At 54.3% G+C, this 14496-nt stretch overlaps 4 protein-coding genes across 4 annotated transcripts; 2 read left to right on the top strand and 2 right to left on the bottom strand.

The window, feature by feature from the left end:
- Window positions 1–121: 121 nt before the first annotated feature.
- F5Z01DRAFT_247564 (cytochrome P450) lies at window positions 122–2584 on the bottom strand. The gene is made up of 7 exons (XM_046258464.1): window positions 2235–2584; window positions 2053–2135; window positions 1933–1987; window positions 1688–1862; window positions 1378–1609; window positions 687–1297; window positions 122–626 (listed from the first exon to the last, which is right to left on the bottom strand). The coding sequence occupies exons 1-7, from the start codon at window positions 2443–2445 to the stop codon at window positions 458–460; spliced, it is 1536 nt and encodes a 511-aa protein (XP_046115977.1). The 5' UTR covers window positions 2446–2584; the 3' UTR covers window positions 122–457.
- Window positions 2585–3290: 706 nt separating this feature from the next.
- On the bottom strand, window positions 3291–4522 carry F5Z01DRAFT_638690 (uncharacterized protein; the record flags this gene model as incomplete). Its single annotated transcript, XM_046262393.1, has 5 exons — window positions 3291–3619; window positions 3673–3737; window positions 3786–4233; window positions 4288–4431; window positions 4483–4522. The coding sequence occupies 5 exons, from the start codon at window positions 4520–4522 to the stop codon at window positions 3291–3293; spliced, it is 1026 nt and encodes a 341-aa protein (XP_046115976.1).
- A 2648-nt stretch (window positions 4523–7170) lies between these two features.
- On the top strand, window positions 7171–9027 carry F5Z01DRAFT_247290 (isoprenoid synthase domain-containing protein). Its single transcript, XM_046258462.1, has 6 exons — window positions 7171–7726; window positions 7786–8132; window positions 8192–8438; window positions 8489–8522; window positions 8580–8806; window positions 8855–9027. Exons 1-6 carry the CDS (start codon window positions 7467–7469, stop codon window positions 8919–8921), a joined length of 1182 nt encoding a protein of 393 aa, XP_046115975.1. The 5' UTR covers window positions 7171–7466; the 3' UTR covers window positions 8922–9027.
- Window positions 9028–11989: 2962 nt separating this feature from the next.
- On the top strand, window positions 11990–14008 carry F5Z01DRAFT_246925 (guanine nucleotide binding protein, alpha subunit). Its single transcript, XM_046258457.1, has 5 exons — window positions 11990–12454; window positions 12539–12723; window positions 12860–13017; window positions 13069–13327; window positions 13380–14008. The coding sequence occupies exons 1-5, from the start codon at window positions 12337–12339 to the stop codon at window positions 13722–13724; spliced, it is 1065 nt and encodes a 354-aa protein (XP_046115974.1). The 5' UTR covers window positions 11990–12336; the 3' UTR covers window positions 13725–14008.
- The last annotated feature ends 488 nt before the right edge of the window (window positions 14009–14496 follow it).

The following is a 14496-nucleotide window of genomic DNA, read 5'->3' as shown; positions in this document are numbered from 1 at the left end:
TGCGCAAGGATCGCAGCCACCTGTCGGTTGTGGTAGATGCCATGCACAAGTGGCTCGGAAAGCGACTAATCACAGCACGTCAGGTGCGCACAAGTGGTGAAGCTCAGGGCGAGTAGAGGCAATAGTCGGATTTGTCACGGAGCTCGAGATTCTCGTTCGAGTCTCAGCGCATAGATGGACGGCACACGTGCGTGCGGGCGTGCTATTTACATGTCAAGTGCCTGATCATTGCACTGGTGTGGATATATAATACATCTGTAGCTGACCAGGGCCCTCGATGCGGATGGATACATGTACACACCAGATTCCCGCCTTAGGCCATGAAGCGATGGATTGATTAGCTTGCTTCTCGAAGACGGAGATACCAGAGAAGGCTAAACTTTAGATACACATGCCTTACTTGAAGCAGGCGTGCATTAATCTCCATGTCATACTCCGTACATATGACTTGGAGCATCTACCCCTGTGCTGCCGTAACCCGAACGCCCTTGCTGGTCTTGTCTACCTCGCCAATAAAGCAATCGCGAATGATATCAATGTCTTTCTCGCGCGTGGTATCATAAAGATCCCAGTTTGTCCTCCGGAAGATAGATGCAAGAGCAATGTACATCTCCGCCCACGCAAGACTGTAGGAAGTGGTCCGTTAGCAAGCAAGCCAGACGAGCAAAGACTAGAAGGGGACGTACTGGGTACCCAGGCACATGCGGCTTCCCCGCCCAAACGGCACGAAATTCCTGTTCATCTGCTCCAGCTTCTCCTTGTCTGCATTCAGCCACCTGTCCGGGTCAAAGGTCCTCGGGTTCGCAAACGCCTCGGGATCGTTGAGGACATCGCGCAATGTCATGCTGACGGGTGTGCCGGCGGGGATGACCCAGTCCTTGTACTGGAGCGGCTGCTGTGGCGAGATGAGCGGGAACCTTGACGTGAGGAGGCCGTTGAGACGCAGGGTTTCCTTGATGATGGCTGTGAGCAGGGGCAGCTTCTCGAGGTCCTTGACGGCAGGACGGTCGTCGACCTTGGGCATGACGCTCTTAATCTCCTCCTGGAGCCGGGGGAGGAGTGTCGTCCGGTTCTCGAGCAGGAAAAAAGTAGCAGTAGCGAGGGCGCGGCCGGTGGTTTCGCCTCCAGCGGCAATAGCCACGACACCTTCTTGGGAGATTCGGTCGTAGACCTTTTCGAAGTCCGGCAAGGAAGGGTTGGCGAGAATAGCCCTGAAAATGTTGCGCTTCGCTTTGGGATCGTTCTTCTCACCACTCTCGTGCGCCTTGATGGCCTCCTTGGCCTGGAACTCCATAGTCTGTTTGCCGGCATTAGCCTTTCACGAACATGTAATGGCTCCCATCCCTTCATCGGAGCGCGTGTAACTCTGATACGTACCCGGTGCAGACCAACAATACGGGCGAGCTTGGGGTCGCCAATGTTCAGCAGCCAGATGGGCATGCTCAACGACAGCGGCGTCACCCAGCTCCACTGGCGGGCAATGGGCGCCGTGTTGGCCAGGGCACTGATGGTCTCTTGCCATTCCAGTGCCTTTTGCTCGTCGTGGAGAAGGTTGAGGCACTTTTCGAGGCAGTAATCTGCCACGGTGTCGGTTGTGAAGGCCAGGTAGCTGATGTGACATGTCAGCACTTGATCTATCATACTACACACTGGCAGTCGAGCGGCCGCAGGGGTTCCGGTCACTCACTTGGCGCGCATCTCAGCGAAGCCATCGCGGGCGATTTGCGTATTGACGCGTTCGATGAGAAGATCCAACTTGTCGTAGATGATGGGCTCCTCCTGCGTGGCCTGCGCCTTGGAGAAAAGAGCGCTGATCGCCCCGCGACGCTTGCGATGGAGGTCAAAGGCAATGGTTCCAAAAACTGTGCGCAGGTCAATATATTCCTTTTCTTTTCCTGGGGGGCAATTGATGCTCAATCGGAGAGTACGTACTTCCTCGTGGTGTTCCAGTCAGATAGGCCGCAGGAGGATACTTGTCCCTGATGCCCTGGAGACGATATGATCAGCAAACACACCCAATCTCAGCCTTAAAGGGCATATTTATCAGCATACATTTGCCGGACCGGTGTATAGTGTGTCCAACCAGGCCGTATCGTCGACATGAATCTCATGCGGGTTGATTCGCACAATGGGGCCTAGCAGAGAAAGAAGTGGCCGTCAGCGAACCTCTCCTCCACAAAGTTTTTTTGTCTGTTTTCCTCAAGTGATGATGTTCATCAGATGTGATGGCGTACCGTAGACTTGGTGCAGGTGCTGGAGTTCCACCATGAACTGGCCGCCAGGACGCACAAAAAGGTCAAAGTATGCCTCGTACCACCCCGTTGCTGCCGCCAGCTTGGGACCCGGGAACTTGGACAGAGGATGAAAGTACACTCGCTGGACGAGCAGGCCGATGTAGTACACCACAAAGGCGCCGGCTAGGCAGCTGTAGATGAAGAGCGCCATGATGGTCCTGGTTCCTTCAACTTCCAGCCTTCTCACAGCTTTGAGGATGAACAGATGAGCCGTTATCTGCGAACAGACCCCTCACTGGACGCGATTGTGGGATAGCATGGTCCGACAGTCCGCACAGCATTTATTATTGATATGACCCCGTCACGAGGACCCCGCGAACGCACACTAACCACGCAACAGACGCCAAAGTCTCCAGTCGGCACCTGGGACTGTCAATGAGTGGCTTGCTAGTCAAAGAAGCGTTTATCCTCGTGCATCTATCTAATAGTGATGCCAGGCCAGATGGGGACATGGACCCGGACAGTGACGTTGCTAGTGGGAGGACGGGACCCTCCTCAAGACGGACAGACTTCGATAATACGACTCGAGAGTCGAGACACTCGACCAGGGTTCTCGTGGGCCGTGGGGGGGTGGGCTGCGGGTCGCATGAGGGACCCTATGGCGTGTGCATTAGGCGAATCCGTGCAGGAGCGGGATTTCTACCTGCTATGTCGGGCCCAATGGTGTCATGGACATGGACTCTTTGAGGGTTGGCCAGTCAGATTGTGCCGTGTCTTGAGGCCGGCGAAGAGCCTACGCGGGGATCGCCGAGACTTGACTTGAGAGGGCTGTGCTGTGCATCTCGAGTCTGGTCAGGATGGCTCGCCGCAAACCCATGGTCGCTGTGTGAGTTAATGCTGATAGAAAGAAAACCTAGAATGTATGTTTGGTACAGTAACCGTACGTATGTAACTCGGTAGGTACATGAGATCGTTCGAATCTCCATTGATAATTCCCATATGTAACGGGACCCTTTACATCACACCAAACGCCAAAATCCAAACAGACAAAGCAGACTATACGAGCGACGTACTGGAGTCGCTGTGAAGCCGCAGGTGGCCATCGGGTGTGGCTCCCACGCGGACAGAGTAGTTCACCAGCTCGTGTTGGTTGCGCACGCCGCGCGACTCTCCGGACACCGTCGTGGTTGTCTTCTTTGTGATGTGGCCCTCCCCCTTCTCAAAATCGGAACCGTTCTTGGAGTACTTGTTGCCCATGCTGCGTCCCTTGGTGCCAATATTCCTGACCTTCTCCGTGAAGAACTTGCTGAAGAAGGGAAGGCAGGCGGAGACGATGGCGACAGTGGGTTCGATGTAAGTCCAGATGGATGCCATGAACACGGATTCTTTCCATGGTTAGCGACACATGCGGATTGTCCAGGCCTGGGATAACACTCACTCGACATGTCCGTCACATCTATCGTACCAGTGACGGCCGCGCGGACGGTACTCGTGATGCAAGCACTGCGTCTCTTAGCATAGCTCTCTCTCACTCGTTTCCGGAATACTCACATTGATCCCAGCGCAAAGGAACCCGCCACAAAGACCTTCTTGATGGGAGTCATTTGTAACTTCCAGATGGGAATCAGGGGCACGCTCAGAATGAGCCAGTCGATGATAAAGTTCGAGACACTCGTCGCCCACAGAAAGGCCAGCAAGTCGATGCAGCCGCCAGGCGTCAGGGGCTTCCAGACCTTGTGGATGGGCCAGCACTGGAAGATGATGACAAACAGGCACGACACTAGCCAGCCAGCCGCAAGCCCCATGAGCACGTGGATGTAGACGAGGATCTTGCGCATGTGGCCAAAGATGCGCTTGTACGAGAGGAGAATCGAGAGCTTGAGCACACCCGTGAGCAGCGTGTACCCAATCTCTGGGGCATAGAACATCTTGAAAAGCCACTCTATTTCGCCCTCGCTCAGTGTCGCCATCGGCCTGCCCATGCCACCTTTGACAGCCACTGATTCCGGTCAGAGTGTGCGCCTATCATTCTGAGGTCTGTCCTGTCACTTACAAAGTGTGTTCCCGACTGCTTGTAGCCATATCAAAACGAGTGAGAATGCGAGAAGATAGTCGTCAGCGCCAAGCTGGCCGTGCCACCGAATCTTGAATCGCATGGCAGCGCATATCGTGGCGACGGTTGTGAGCACGTAGACAACTACAATTGTCAGCTACCGCCCTCTTTGTCATCTTCTCTCACATCACTTACTGATAATGGCATTCTCGCCATCTTTTGAGACGCCTGTCATCCTGGCAATTAGCTGCGAGGTATAGTCACTGAGAAACTAAAAGTGAAGAAGACCAAGGGCAGGCTGTTTGAACATGGAATGAGTATAGTTCAGGTACCGCTAAGCCTTCAGAGTCAATAAGAGTCAAATACAGACCAGTCCAAGTGTGGGGGTATCGAGGCTAAGTACCTTATGTGCAAGATGCCCATCAAACGGGCGATCAATAAGTAATACGCCCCGTCCAGCCCCCAACTTAATCAGCCAACACAGCAGAGCACTTACACGCGTGAAGCAGAACCTCTGACTGGCTGTGAGGGGCAGGTGCCGACGTGGGAAGGAATGGACGACAATCTAAACGCATGCATACGCAAGGTAAGAAGGCAGCGTAGCATTTCCCAGCCCTGGTCGAAGGGTCAGGATGATACGCTACGTAGACGCAAACGGCGCGACGAACCACATTGAAATTTACGAGAAAAGGCGGCCGCCGTTCATCAATCTGTTGCTCTCTTCCTTGTGCCTGAGATGTTTTGCTTTGGATATACGAAGCAGCTCAGGAAACTTGTCTTTGGAGGATCACTGGCATCTGAGGGTGTCCTGCCACATCCACGACAAACCGTCAGTGTACCTCGAGAACACCGGCGAAGGTTCAGGTTCTGTACCGTGCAGGCGAAAGAGCTGAGACAAGCATAATCGCGTCGCCCTGACTAGAGTTCATCATCACCAGGCTGACGTCCGATGGTGGTGTGCTGCTGATCACGGGTGACTTGTCTTTGTCAATCTCACCGTTGTCCGCGCTAGGAAGGAATTTGTTAACAGTTCAGGGGAATCGCGCCTGGCAGCGCGGTAAAACTATACCATTTTCTCTACAATGTCGATGAAAGAGCGGCAGATGCGGTCATGGTGTGAAGATCGATCCTTCAGCAGGCGGACTGTGATGCAGCACGGGTTGCATGGCAGGATTGGGGACGGCATAAGCCTGCCTGGCTTGCCACTGGCACCAGGGTGGGTGGGGGACGTGCCATCTGTGACGAAATCTCACTTGGTGGTAATGAACAAAGATGCGATTCTAGGCTCCGGGAGGGCGCGCAGGTACTATCTTTCCGACTCACATTGCCGGATAATACGTAGGTGCCGGTGGATGAACACGAATGTGAGTTTGGCGGTGTGTGGTTGGAGTGGGCTCAGGGCCTCCGACTGGACTCTCAGAGTCCAGTCGGGGCACATGCTCACGTGTATCATGACGTTGCGATGGGCACTGCCACTGCTACCATACTTTGGGAGCAACCAGCAGATTGTCGCACTCAAAAGTCGTGAAACAGTAAAAGTTGGAATTGCCTCAGCAACAAGATGGCCAGCTCAGACATCATGCTACTGATCAGATGGTGTCGAGTCTGTCGACTCTCCTATTCAAGCGGTCAAACATACTTTCAATAGATCAAGAAGGCCAAGAGTTGTCTGGGGCCTGGGCGGGCAGTGGCTGTACTACACGAACGGCGGCGGCGCGGTCCGTGGCGGGCTATAGGCTGTTGATTGGCCATAGTCAGGGTTAGCGCCCACTGCATCAACCCACTCTAACGCTAACATCGCCATGGTCCAATAGAAGGTCAGATAGACCACCGAAGTCACGTGCCGCGGACAACATTGAATAGGCCCACCCCCCAGGCTCCGAGTCTGCCACTCTTACCCCATTCTGGCCGCGAGGAACTTCACCACTTGGACCAGCCAGCGACAGAGATGTGGACGAATTCGCGCAGTATGCGCCGAGCCCGCCAGCGTTCACCGACGTTTCGACAAATGGCTTTCCCGGCGTCTTGTCGTTGCCAGGCCCCGCATCTCCAGGTGATCCATCGAGCGAGCAGGGCCAGGGTCGCGCACCTGTCAGGCTGTCAATCGTTCTTGGGGCCGCAAGGCACTGATCTGGTTCCCTTCCCTCGGGATGGCACCTTGGGGGGGCGCCATGTTTCTGCATGACAACAACCAACAGCGTCTATCTAGCCTAGACTGGCTCGGATTTCTCACAAGGGGTTCACAGTACAGGGTCCCAACTATCACGTCTGCCGCGATGACACATTGACACAGAACCCAATGTGCAGCATGTTCGCAACTGACAGTCGCCTGCCGCACGCCTACATGAGTACGTACATGCAATGCGAGGACCTGGCTTGCTTCCATCGCAATGGGGCTAGTCTCGGCCTTAATGCACAAAATCGGCATGGGTCTTTTCACTTCACAACGGCCTAGTTCATCACCACCACCACCGCCACCACCACCACCTCGGCGAGCAGGAGACCGCTCAGGACGGATGGTGTTGCATCGGAACCTATTCATGATCGAGTAGGACGTCAACCGCATGTAGGCTGATGTACAGGCCATGGCTCAGAGAGCCAGGCTTGGCCAGAGGTCTGCTATCAAGGTTGATCCCTCTCCATGTGCCTCCGAGCTCATCCGGGCTGGCACGTCGTTGGGCAAAACACTCCCGCGATGGAGTGCTGCTTTTCCGAGCGAGTACGTATTCCAGCCTACCATGATAGTAGGTGACGAGTCGCTCTCCGGCCTCTTTCGGCTAATCAGATCCCCATATGCTTCCCAGAGCTCCGTTCGCAACCAGTCCAGTCCTCGGGCATGACGTGGGTTCCACTGGTCGGATTGGGGCGCACACCATTGGGGTTCTTAGTGATAGTACATATGGCTATCTCCGCTACCCACCTTGCCATTCATCGAGGCCCCAGCGGAAGACCGTTCAGAGGCCTACAATTTGTTTAAAAGAAGGTTCACCGCTGCTCCGCATGGATGGTGCGCCAGCTGTCCCGAACCTCTGGAACCGACAGCTTTTAGCTTCCAATCCCACGGATCCTCTGTCTCATCTCTAGATATTGCTACCCTCCGTGCATTCACATATCGTCAAGCAAGGCAACGCAACCCCACTGTGTGCATAATTATACAATACGCCAAAACGTTATTCACAATGTCGGCCACAAGCGTCCAGCTCGCGGGCAACGCAGCTACCGCCGCCCACTTCGACAGCCTACTCCATCTGGTGAACCACAAGGATGAAGCTGTCAACGAAGCCCGGCATGCACAGAAGGAACGTGATCGCTTGGTACGTCTCATGCGTGGCGCGCGTGTTCGGATCCCAGACCTCCAGGCCACGATGAGCCACTGGGCTCAAGGAGTGAACCCCGAGATTGCGCGTCTGGAGCTTGATTCCCAAAAGGCATTGGCAGAGTGAGTACCAGAGTTGTGGATGCGCGAGGCCGCAGAGCTAAGTCGTGTTCTCCTCTCAGGATCCTACACCGCCCCGAGGACTCAGGTCGTCTCAAGAAGATGAACAGGTCCGGCGTTGCTCTCTTCGGTGCGTCCTGGTGGGCGTATGCGCCGTATGAAGCCCTCCTCATCGCCACGCTCCTCTCCATCTGGCTTTTTGTGTGGGACGACGAGTCCGACTCGGTCGAGTTCTCCGACCTCATCAACGACTTTGAGAGGTCGTGTGCTTTCCGAAGGGAGACCATGGCGTACATTGAGGCGAGCATGCAGAAGAACCGCACAGTCGACCTGTCCAGCATCTCAACGAACTCCGTCGTCACAAACTTCAGGCCTGTTGGCGAGGCTATTGCTACTCACTGCAACGACAGTAAGCTGACGCGAGACACATGCATCATGCCTATCTCACTTGGCGCTGACACTTCTCAGGACAAGTTAAGACGTTCCTTGACGAGCTTCGATTCTTCATCACGATGAGCGAGGAGGAACAGATGTACCAAATGACACCGAACTTACCCACCGTGGAGGAGTACAGCAACCGCCGCATGGGGTCGAGTGCCGTGCGCGTTTGTCTTGCCATCACGGAATATGCCTTTGGCATTACGCTGCCTGACCAGGTCATGAATGACGAGGATATGGAGAAGATCTGGAACGAGACCAACATCATCATCTCGACGTACGTTGTGCAACTGCTCCTCTGACGTGATTCCAGACTGACGGGCCCAGAACCAACGATATCCTCTCCATCAAGAAAGAAGTCGTGAGTCTCCTGGCGAGATCAACACCCCATCCCCTGGCGAAGACTGACACGCCATAGGCTCAAGATCAGGTCGACACACTCATCCCTCTGCTCGCCGACCGCCTTGGCTCGCCACAAGCCTCCATCGACCGCTCATCACAGATTGTGGAGGAGTCGGTGGAGCGTCTCGACGCCGCATCCGAGAGGCTGCTGGCTCGCTACGCACATGACGAGAAGACGCAGGCGGACCTCGGCAAGTTCATTGAGGGCTGCCAATATGCCTGCACGGCGAACCTGAACTGGAGGTCGGTTTCTCCCTTGTTCCTACGCGATCTGTACTGACATAGACATAGCATGGTCTCGGGCCGCTACAGGCTGAACCTGACAACGATGAAGGGCGGCGTTTGGGTTACCCTGTGAGGGCAATCCCTCCGAGGATCGGTGATGTCTGAGTTGCCGCAATCATGCTTTCAAGCACAATGATGAAATCGGGCGTTCTCTTGTTTCTGTTGGCGTTTGGATCAGTGCTCTGATAGATTAGACACCTTACGACTGCTTGTAACCAATGTTTGGTAGTAATATCATTCCATGACTATCCCTTTTCCTTGGCAAGTCACACGCTATATACACCATGCCCGTTGTCAGGGGGAGAATCTTTCCGTTTCTATCCTTTGTACCAAAGGACCAAAACACGAAAGCACCTGAGCTACAAACTAGCAGTCAAATTATCTTTCACCTCGAGGAAGCTGAAAGTCATGGTGGTCCTCTGTGCTACCACGCCCGCACGCCAGAGCAGAAGGTGTAGGGTAGCTCAATCATGAAGGAAGACGGACCAAAGCATGTCACACACACTTGCGGCAGACTCGAAAGAAAGATTTCCAGTGAACCATGGCGATCGAGCTTGTAGCGCGCTGGAAAGACAATCGAAAGTTTATGCCTTTTGAATAAGAGTTTAGATGGAAAAGGGGGTTGCGCTGACGACACCCTCACGATATACTTGCGCTTCCGTCCCGCTGGGCCAGAGACTCATCTGGTGTGATTCAGGGTAGGTGCATTAATTGGTCGTCACCCGGGAGTCGCTTTACGCGTACTTGGTGAGCCCAGGGGGTCGAGATGACTTGTCAACCTCACCCTTGCCATCTCATTTCGCAGCAACAGCATTTGTAATGAGTATGGGCCCGGCTACTGTACCTAGTAATACTAGTTGAACTGTTGATCGGATGCAAGACACGCCGGTCGTGCTCACGACATGCGGCGTCCTTTCCGCGTGAAATACCGCGCAGTTGTAACTTTCATGTATCCGTAATTACTTGACATGCACATGTGAGAGTTGCCGGCCGGCAGTCAACAACATTGAGTGATTATCAAACGTCAAAGCAACTTGGCAGCTCCAAGCGGGTGCACTAATAAAGATTCCGCGCCTCCGAAATTTGATGAAAGACCCCTGAGGAAAAGCAAGCTCACAAGTAGCCGCTAAACCCCGGCAAAGGTTACTATCGTAGTATCGTGTACGGAGTAACTCCGTAGCTTTGGGAAAATCGAATGTCGGACACCAGACATAACTGAGGAAGCTCCGGGTGCGCCTCGCAAACTTTGCACTAGAGCGAGGAAGATTTTCCAGCTTCTAGACCACGAGTGTCTACCTTCCCTAAGAGCTTCACGACATGCTGATTATGAACTGAGGAGTCTGAAGTAATTAATTACCCCTATACATATGCCGAACCCCACCTGCTCGAAGACCCGGTCGGCAGGCAGGCAAAGAACGAGTGACTGTCACAAGCCAAAATCGGCTTAAGGGCGGGCGGCAACAAGCGCACCGTCTCCCTTGTGGCGCAACCCAATTGCTCCTAGGTGTGGTTGCGTGGTGAACATGAAAAGTTGTCTCATACCACCCTCTCGCACTGCGCTCAACACACCTGGAATACACAGGTACCATTGAGGTGTCATTCCCAACGGCTCAGACGCTTTCCCCGGCCAAGGGACTGACTCGCATGGAGCTTTGTCATGCACCGCTAAACTAGCGGCTCTCGTAGGTTTGCTGACTTATGCCCGCACAGTTCATTACAAACCTCCGAAAGACTTTGGCGATTTTTGCGCCGGGGTTTGAAGCTTTGGCGTTACATTCCACATGGCCAAGTAATTACTAGTTACCGTACTCCGTATCCGTAACTCGGACGACAAGCAAGCGCGCTCCCAGGGAATTGGGCTCGAGTTGGCTCATAAAAGTAAGCATCGTGATTCATGTCGAAAATGCCGTAAAGATTGTAGAATCTGCAGCGGCTGCGTAATTGGACGCGAGCAGCAATCGGTTTCAGGACCCTGCCAATGTGGAGCGTCACATGTGGGCGCTGGGATCAGGCGCATTCCGGTCGGTGCAGGAGTAAGGAGAGAGACGTGGACTGGACTCATGGGTGATGGAGCCACCGGAGTTGAGATGCGGGTCGGCCTTGAGTCCTCGACGTTGGGAATTCGATGATAGAAGGTATCTACTGTCCATACTGTAAGTGAGAAGTATCTAGGACACGTCGAAGCTCAAGCAACTGTTCCATGATGCGTCAATGAGGTGCGTCAATGGCCTGCGAGACGGAGAGCAGCATCCATACAAAGCATGGCATGACATGAACCGACAAGAAAGAAAAGTCCGGGGTGCACCTTCTCATCATCAGGCCGCATCCGTACTGTTGGACATCACGAGCGCACAGACCACCACCTACAGTATCCACCGAACCGCAGGCCCCTCGGAAATAATTAATTCTTTGCACTGCCAAACCCAATGCAAAGGCTCAGCTCAGCCTTTTGAGCCAGGCCAGGCCAGGCCTGCAATACGTTTCGTGGCCCTGAGTCGCGTGCGAAACGCTATTTACTGATAGTAGCTCAACAAGGCCATTCGTTACCAACGCGCGCCTCGCTACTTGTGCCGTTGTGCGTATCTCACTCTCACCAACAAACCACCTTGCCGTCAGTCCCCACTGGCTGAGCGGAGCGGCACGCAACCTGACCGTTTCGCCCAGGCCAAGCCCCTGTCCTGGTCCCGAGACGCATCCGTACGTACCCTCGACTCCATGTCCATCATGTCTTCTCTCATCAGTCTGCCTGCTCCATACCGACAGCACCGGCCGAACACAGCACCGGATTGCGACCTCGCCTCCTTTCCAGAGTCCAGACTACCCATCCATCCTGGATCCATCACTTGTCGGCTCTGCGCCGTCTCCATCTGCCCGTCCCGCTGTCAGTATCTTTTTTTCTCACTCTGACCAGTCTAGTCTGTCTTGTAGCTCCCGGTGAGAGGAGGCCCTCAGCAACACCCTCCTCCCTCCTCCTCTTCACGTTTCCAAGCACCTGCAGCCGCCTTGCTTGCGTTGCTTCTGCTGCCCACTAACCCCCCAGACGACAAGTCCCCGACAATTCGCTGTAGTGTCTCACCTGCAGCCACCGGCCACGAGGTGCTTCAGCTCATCATCTCCAGTGGAATCACCCGGCAGCAGAGAGGCTATCGCCTTTATCCATTGTTTTATTTCCGGGGCGAACCACCAATAACGGATTTCGTCACTCCAATTTCTTGGGGCAAGGATTGCGACTTGCCGCCTGCGCCTGTCAACACTGCTCGGCCAGCCGTCGTGTCCCGTCGATCTCGTACGACCTGCCTCTGGCGCGAGTCGGGCCTGATTGAGGGGCTTTTCCAATCGCTGTCGCTACCCATCCATTGACCGCGCGCCCACGACCGACCGACCGACCGACCGACCTCACCTCGCCGGTCCGGCCCCCCGTCTGCGAGCGCCTCTCCGTCGTATAACTTTCGAGTCCTTGCCACGAAACGAGCCCATACATATACAAGATGTGTTTCGGAAGTCGCGACAAGGGCGATGCTGGCGCCGCCCGCTCGCGTGACATCGACAAGCAGCTCCGCGTGGACGAGAAGAAGATGAGCAAGGAAGTCAAGTTGCTACTGCTCGGTATGTTGCGCGCACGCACGCCCGTGTGCGGGCTCTAGCCCTGCGAATGTCAATGCGGTGACTGACATACTGTGCTTCTAATAGGAGCTGGCGAATCGGGAAAATCGACCGTTCTCAAGCAGATGAAGCTCATCTACGCTCAGGGATTCAGCAAGAATGAAAAGCTCGAGTGGAAGCCGGTTATTTTCAGCAACATTGTGCAGTCCTTCAAAACGATACACGAGGCCATGGTTGAACTCAATATTCAATTCGAGGACCCCGAGAACGAGGTTAGACATATCCCTCTCCGGAATGCCCTGTCCCGCGCACTCAGCTCGGCCGAGCCTTGCCCGAGGCCTGGCGGAGCGGACGGAGGCTTGACGTGAGACATAAGGCGAATTGAGCGCGAGGCTAACCGTAATGCAGAAAAACATGTCTTTGGTCTTGGTTGAACGCGAGATCAGTGCCCAAGAGCAGATGCCTCTGGAGTTTCTGGAGCCTGTAAAGGCACTGTGGTCCGATGGCGGCGTCAAGGCCGCGATTGCAAAGGGCAATGAATATGCCCTGCACGACAATTTGGCATAGTGAGTGGGAGCTTCATCTCGGCACTCGACATGCATACTGACTTGTGCTAGCTTTGTGGATGAGATTGACCGCATTTGGGCGCCAGACTACGTTCCAAACGACCAAGATCTGCTACGCTCGCGATTAAGGACGACCGGCATCACAGAAACCATCTTCGATCTGGGGCAGCTTACATACCGAATGTTCGATGTTGGCGGCCAACGTTCGGAGCGAAAGAAGTGGATCCATTGCTTTGAGAACGTCAACTGCTTGCTGTTCTTGGTCGCGATTAGTGGCTACGATCAATGTCTCGTGGAGGATAAGGATGGTGTAAGTTGTGACCTGCTGTGTGCGACTGAAGCACTGATGCTGATCCTGCTAGAACCAAATGAACGAAGCCCTCATGCTCTGGGAGTCCATCGCCAACTCGCACTGGTTCACCAAATCTGCCCTTATCCTCTTCCTCAACAAAATGGATCTTTTCCGCGAGAAGCTGCCAAAGAGTCCCATTACCAACTTTGGCTTCACCGACTACCACGGTCCCGAAGATGACTACAAAGCCGCGAGCAAATACTTTTTGGACAAGTTCCGCGCACTCAACCGCAACACGGAGAAGGAGATTTACGGCCATTTCACAAACGCAACCGATACGAATCTTTTGAAAATCACAATGGGCTCGGTGCAGGATATGATCATCCAGCGCAATCTGAAGCAGTTGATACTGTAAGGGCCCCCCTAACGACACTTGCGCACCTTCTGCCCTACGACAAGTGGTCCTACGCCGACACGGAACATCCCCTATATATTGGTCAAATCCTCCCTGTCATTGCAATGACGCCGGGGGGGACGGCTCTTCCCATATCATTCTCTGTTCCCTTTCTTTGGGCGCAGGCATAGCACAATCAGGCTTACCGGAGGACTCTTATCAATTTCCTCTGTTTGAAGACATATAGTATGTACTAACCAATCGCGCAGCCTGAACTAAGGCTCTGGAGAATTTATACAGGAGGCGTCATCCTCCTGACGACCAGGCCGGCAAACATTGCCCCCAGCCACCGCACGATGGATGACGCAGGTCGGGCAGGAGTCATGTCACGCTTCACAAAGAAAGCCGATGCGCTTCGGCCTGCATGCGATGAAGGATGGAGTCTGCATAGTATACACATCAGACACGATTGCATGGATCTCGGGAGGCGGTGTGTTGGATATCTCTCGCCGCACGAGACGAAAGACAGGGGGTGTTTTTTTATGTGTTTCGGACGGGCGGCCAAGCACGTCGATTTGTTTAATGATACCTAGGCGTCTGAGCTACGAATGCATACATCTATTACTTCTATCTCTTGGCTGCTGGCCATGCTGCACGCGGGCTGGGCCTCTGTATGTCTGATACTGAAGGGGCCGAAGACCTTCGGATGTGTGGTGAATGTGACGCTGGCCCCCTGGCAGGGTGAGTAGGCAAAGACTTCGTGGGCCACAGCCTCTGCCTGCATGAGACTGGC

Source organism: Emericellopsis atlantica, assembly GCF_019669845.1.
Source record: "Emericellopsis atlantica unplaced genomic scaffold F5Z01scaffold_23, whole genome shotgun sequence".
Classification (NCBI taxonomy): domain Eukaryota; kingdom Fungi; phylum Ascomycota; class Sordariomycetes; order Hypocreales; family Bionectriaceae; genus Emericellopsis; species Emericellopsis atlantica.
This window is presented reverse-complemented; position numbering and strand designations above follow the sequence as displayed.

What these genes read in the sequence shown, in the direction of transcription:
- F5Z01DRAFT_247290 (XM_046258462.1), top strand. Translation starts at nt 7,467, where the DNA reads ATGTCGGCCACAAGCGTCCAGCTCGCGGGCAACGCAGCTACCGCCGCC. An exon ending in TCTCCATCAAGAAAGAAGTC is followed by an intron (nt 8,523 to 8,579) that starts GTGAGTCTCCTG and finishes GACACGCCATAG; the next exon opens with GCTCAAGATCAGGTCGACAC. An exon ending in ACGGCGAACCTGAACTGGAG is followed by an intron (nt 8,807 to 8,854) that starts GTCGGTTTCTCC and finishes ACATAGACATAG; the next exon opens with CATGGTCTCGGGCCGCTACA.
- F5Z01DRAFT_246925 (XM_046258457.1), top strand. Translation starts at nt 12,337, where the DNA reads ATGTGTTTCGGAAGTCGCGACAAGGGCGATGCTGGCGCCGCCCGCTCG. An exon ending in AGTCAAGTTGCTACTGCTCG is followed by an intron (nt 12,455 to 12,538) that starts GTATGTTGCGCG and finishes TGCTTCTAATAG; the next exon opens with GAGCTGGCGAATCGGGAAAA. An exon ending in CTGCACGACAATTTGGCATA is followed by an intron (nt 13,018 to 13,068) that starts GTGAGTGGGAGC and finishes GACTTGTGCTAG; the next exon opens with CTTTGTGGATGAGATTGACC.
- F5Z01DRAFT_247564 (XM_046258464.1), bottom strand. Translation starts at nt 2,445, where the DNA reads ATGGCGCTCTTCATCTACAGCTGCCTAGCCGGCGCCTTTGTGGTGTAC. An exon ending in TTCGCTGAGATGCGCGCCAA is followed by an intron (nt 1,610 to 1,687) that starts GTGAGTGACCGG and finishes ATGTCACATCAG; the next exon opens with CTACCTGGCCTTCACAACCG. An exon ending in CGCATGTGCCTGGGTACCCA is followed by an intron (nt 627 to 686) that starts GTACGTCCCCTT and finishes CACTTCCTACAG; the next exon opens with TCTTGCGTGGGCGGAGATGT.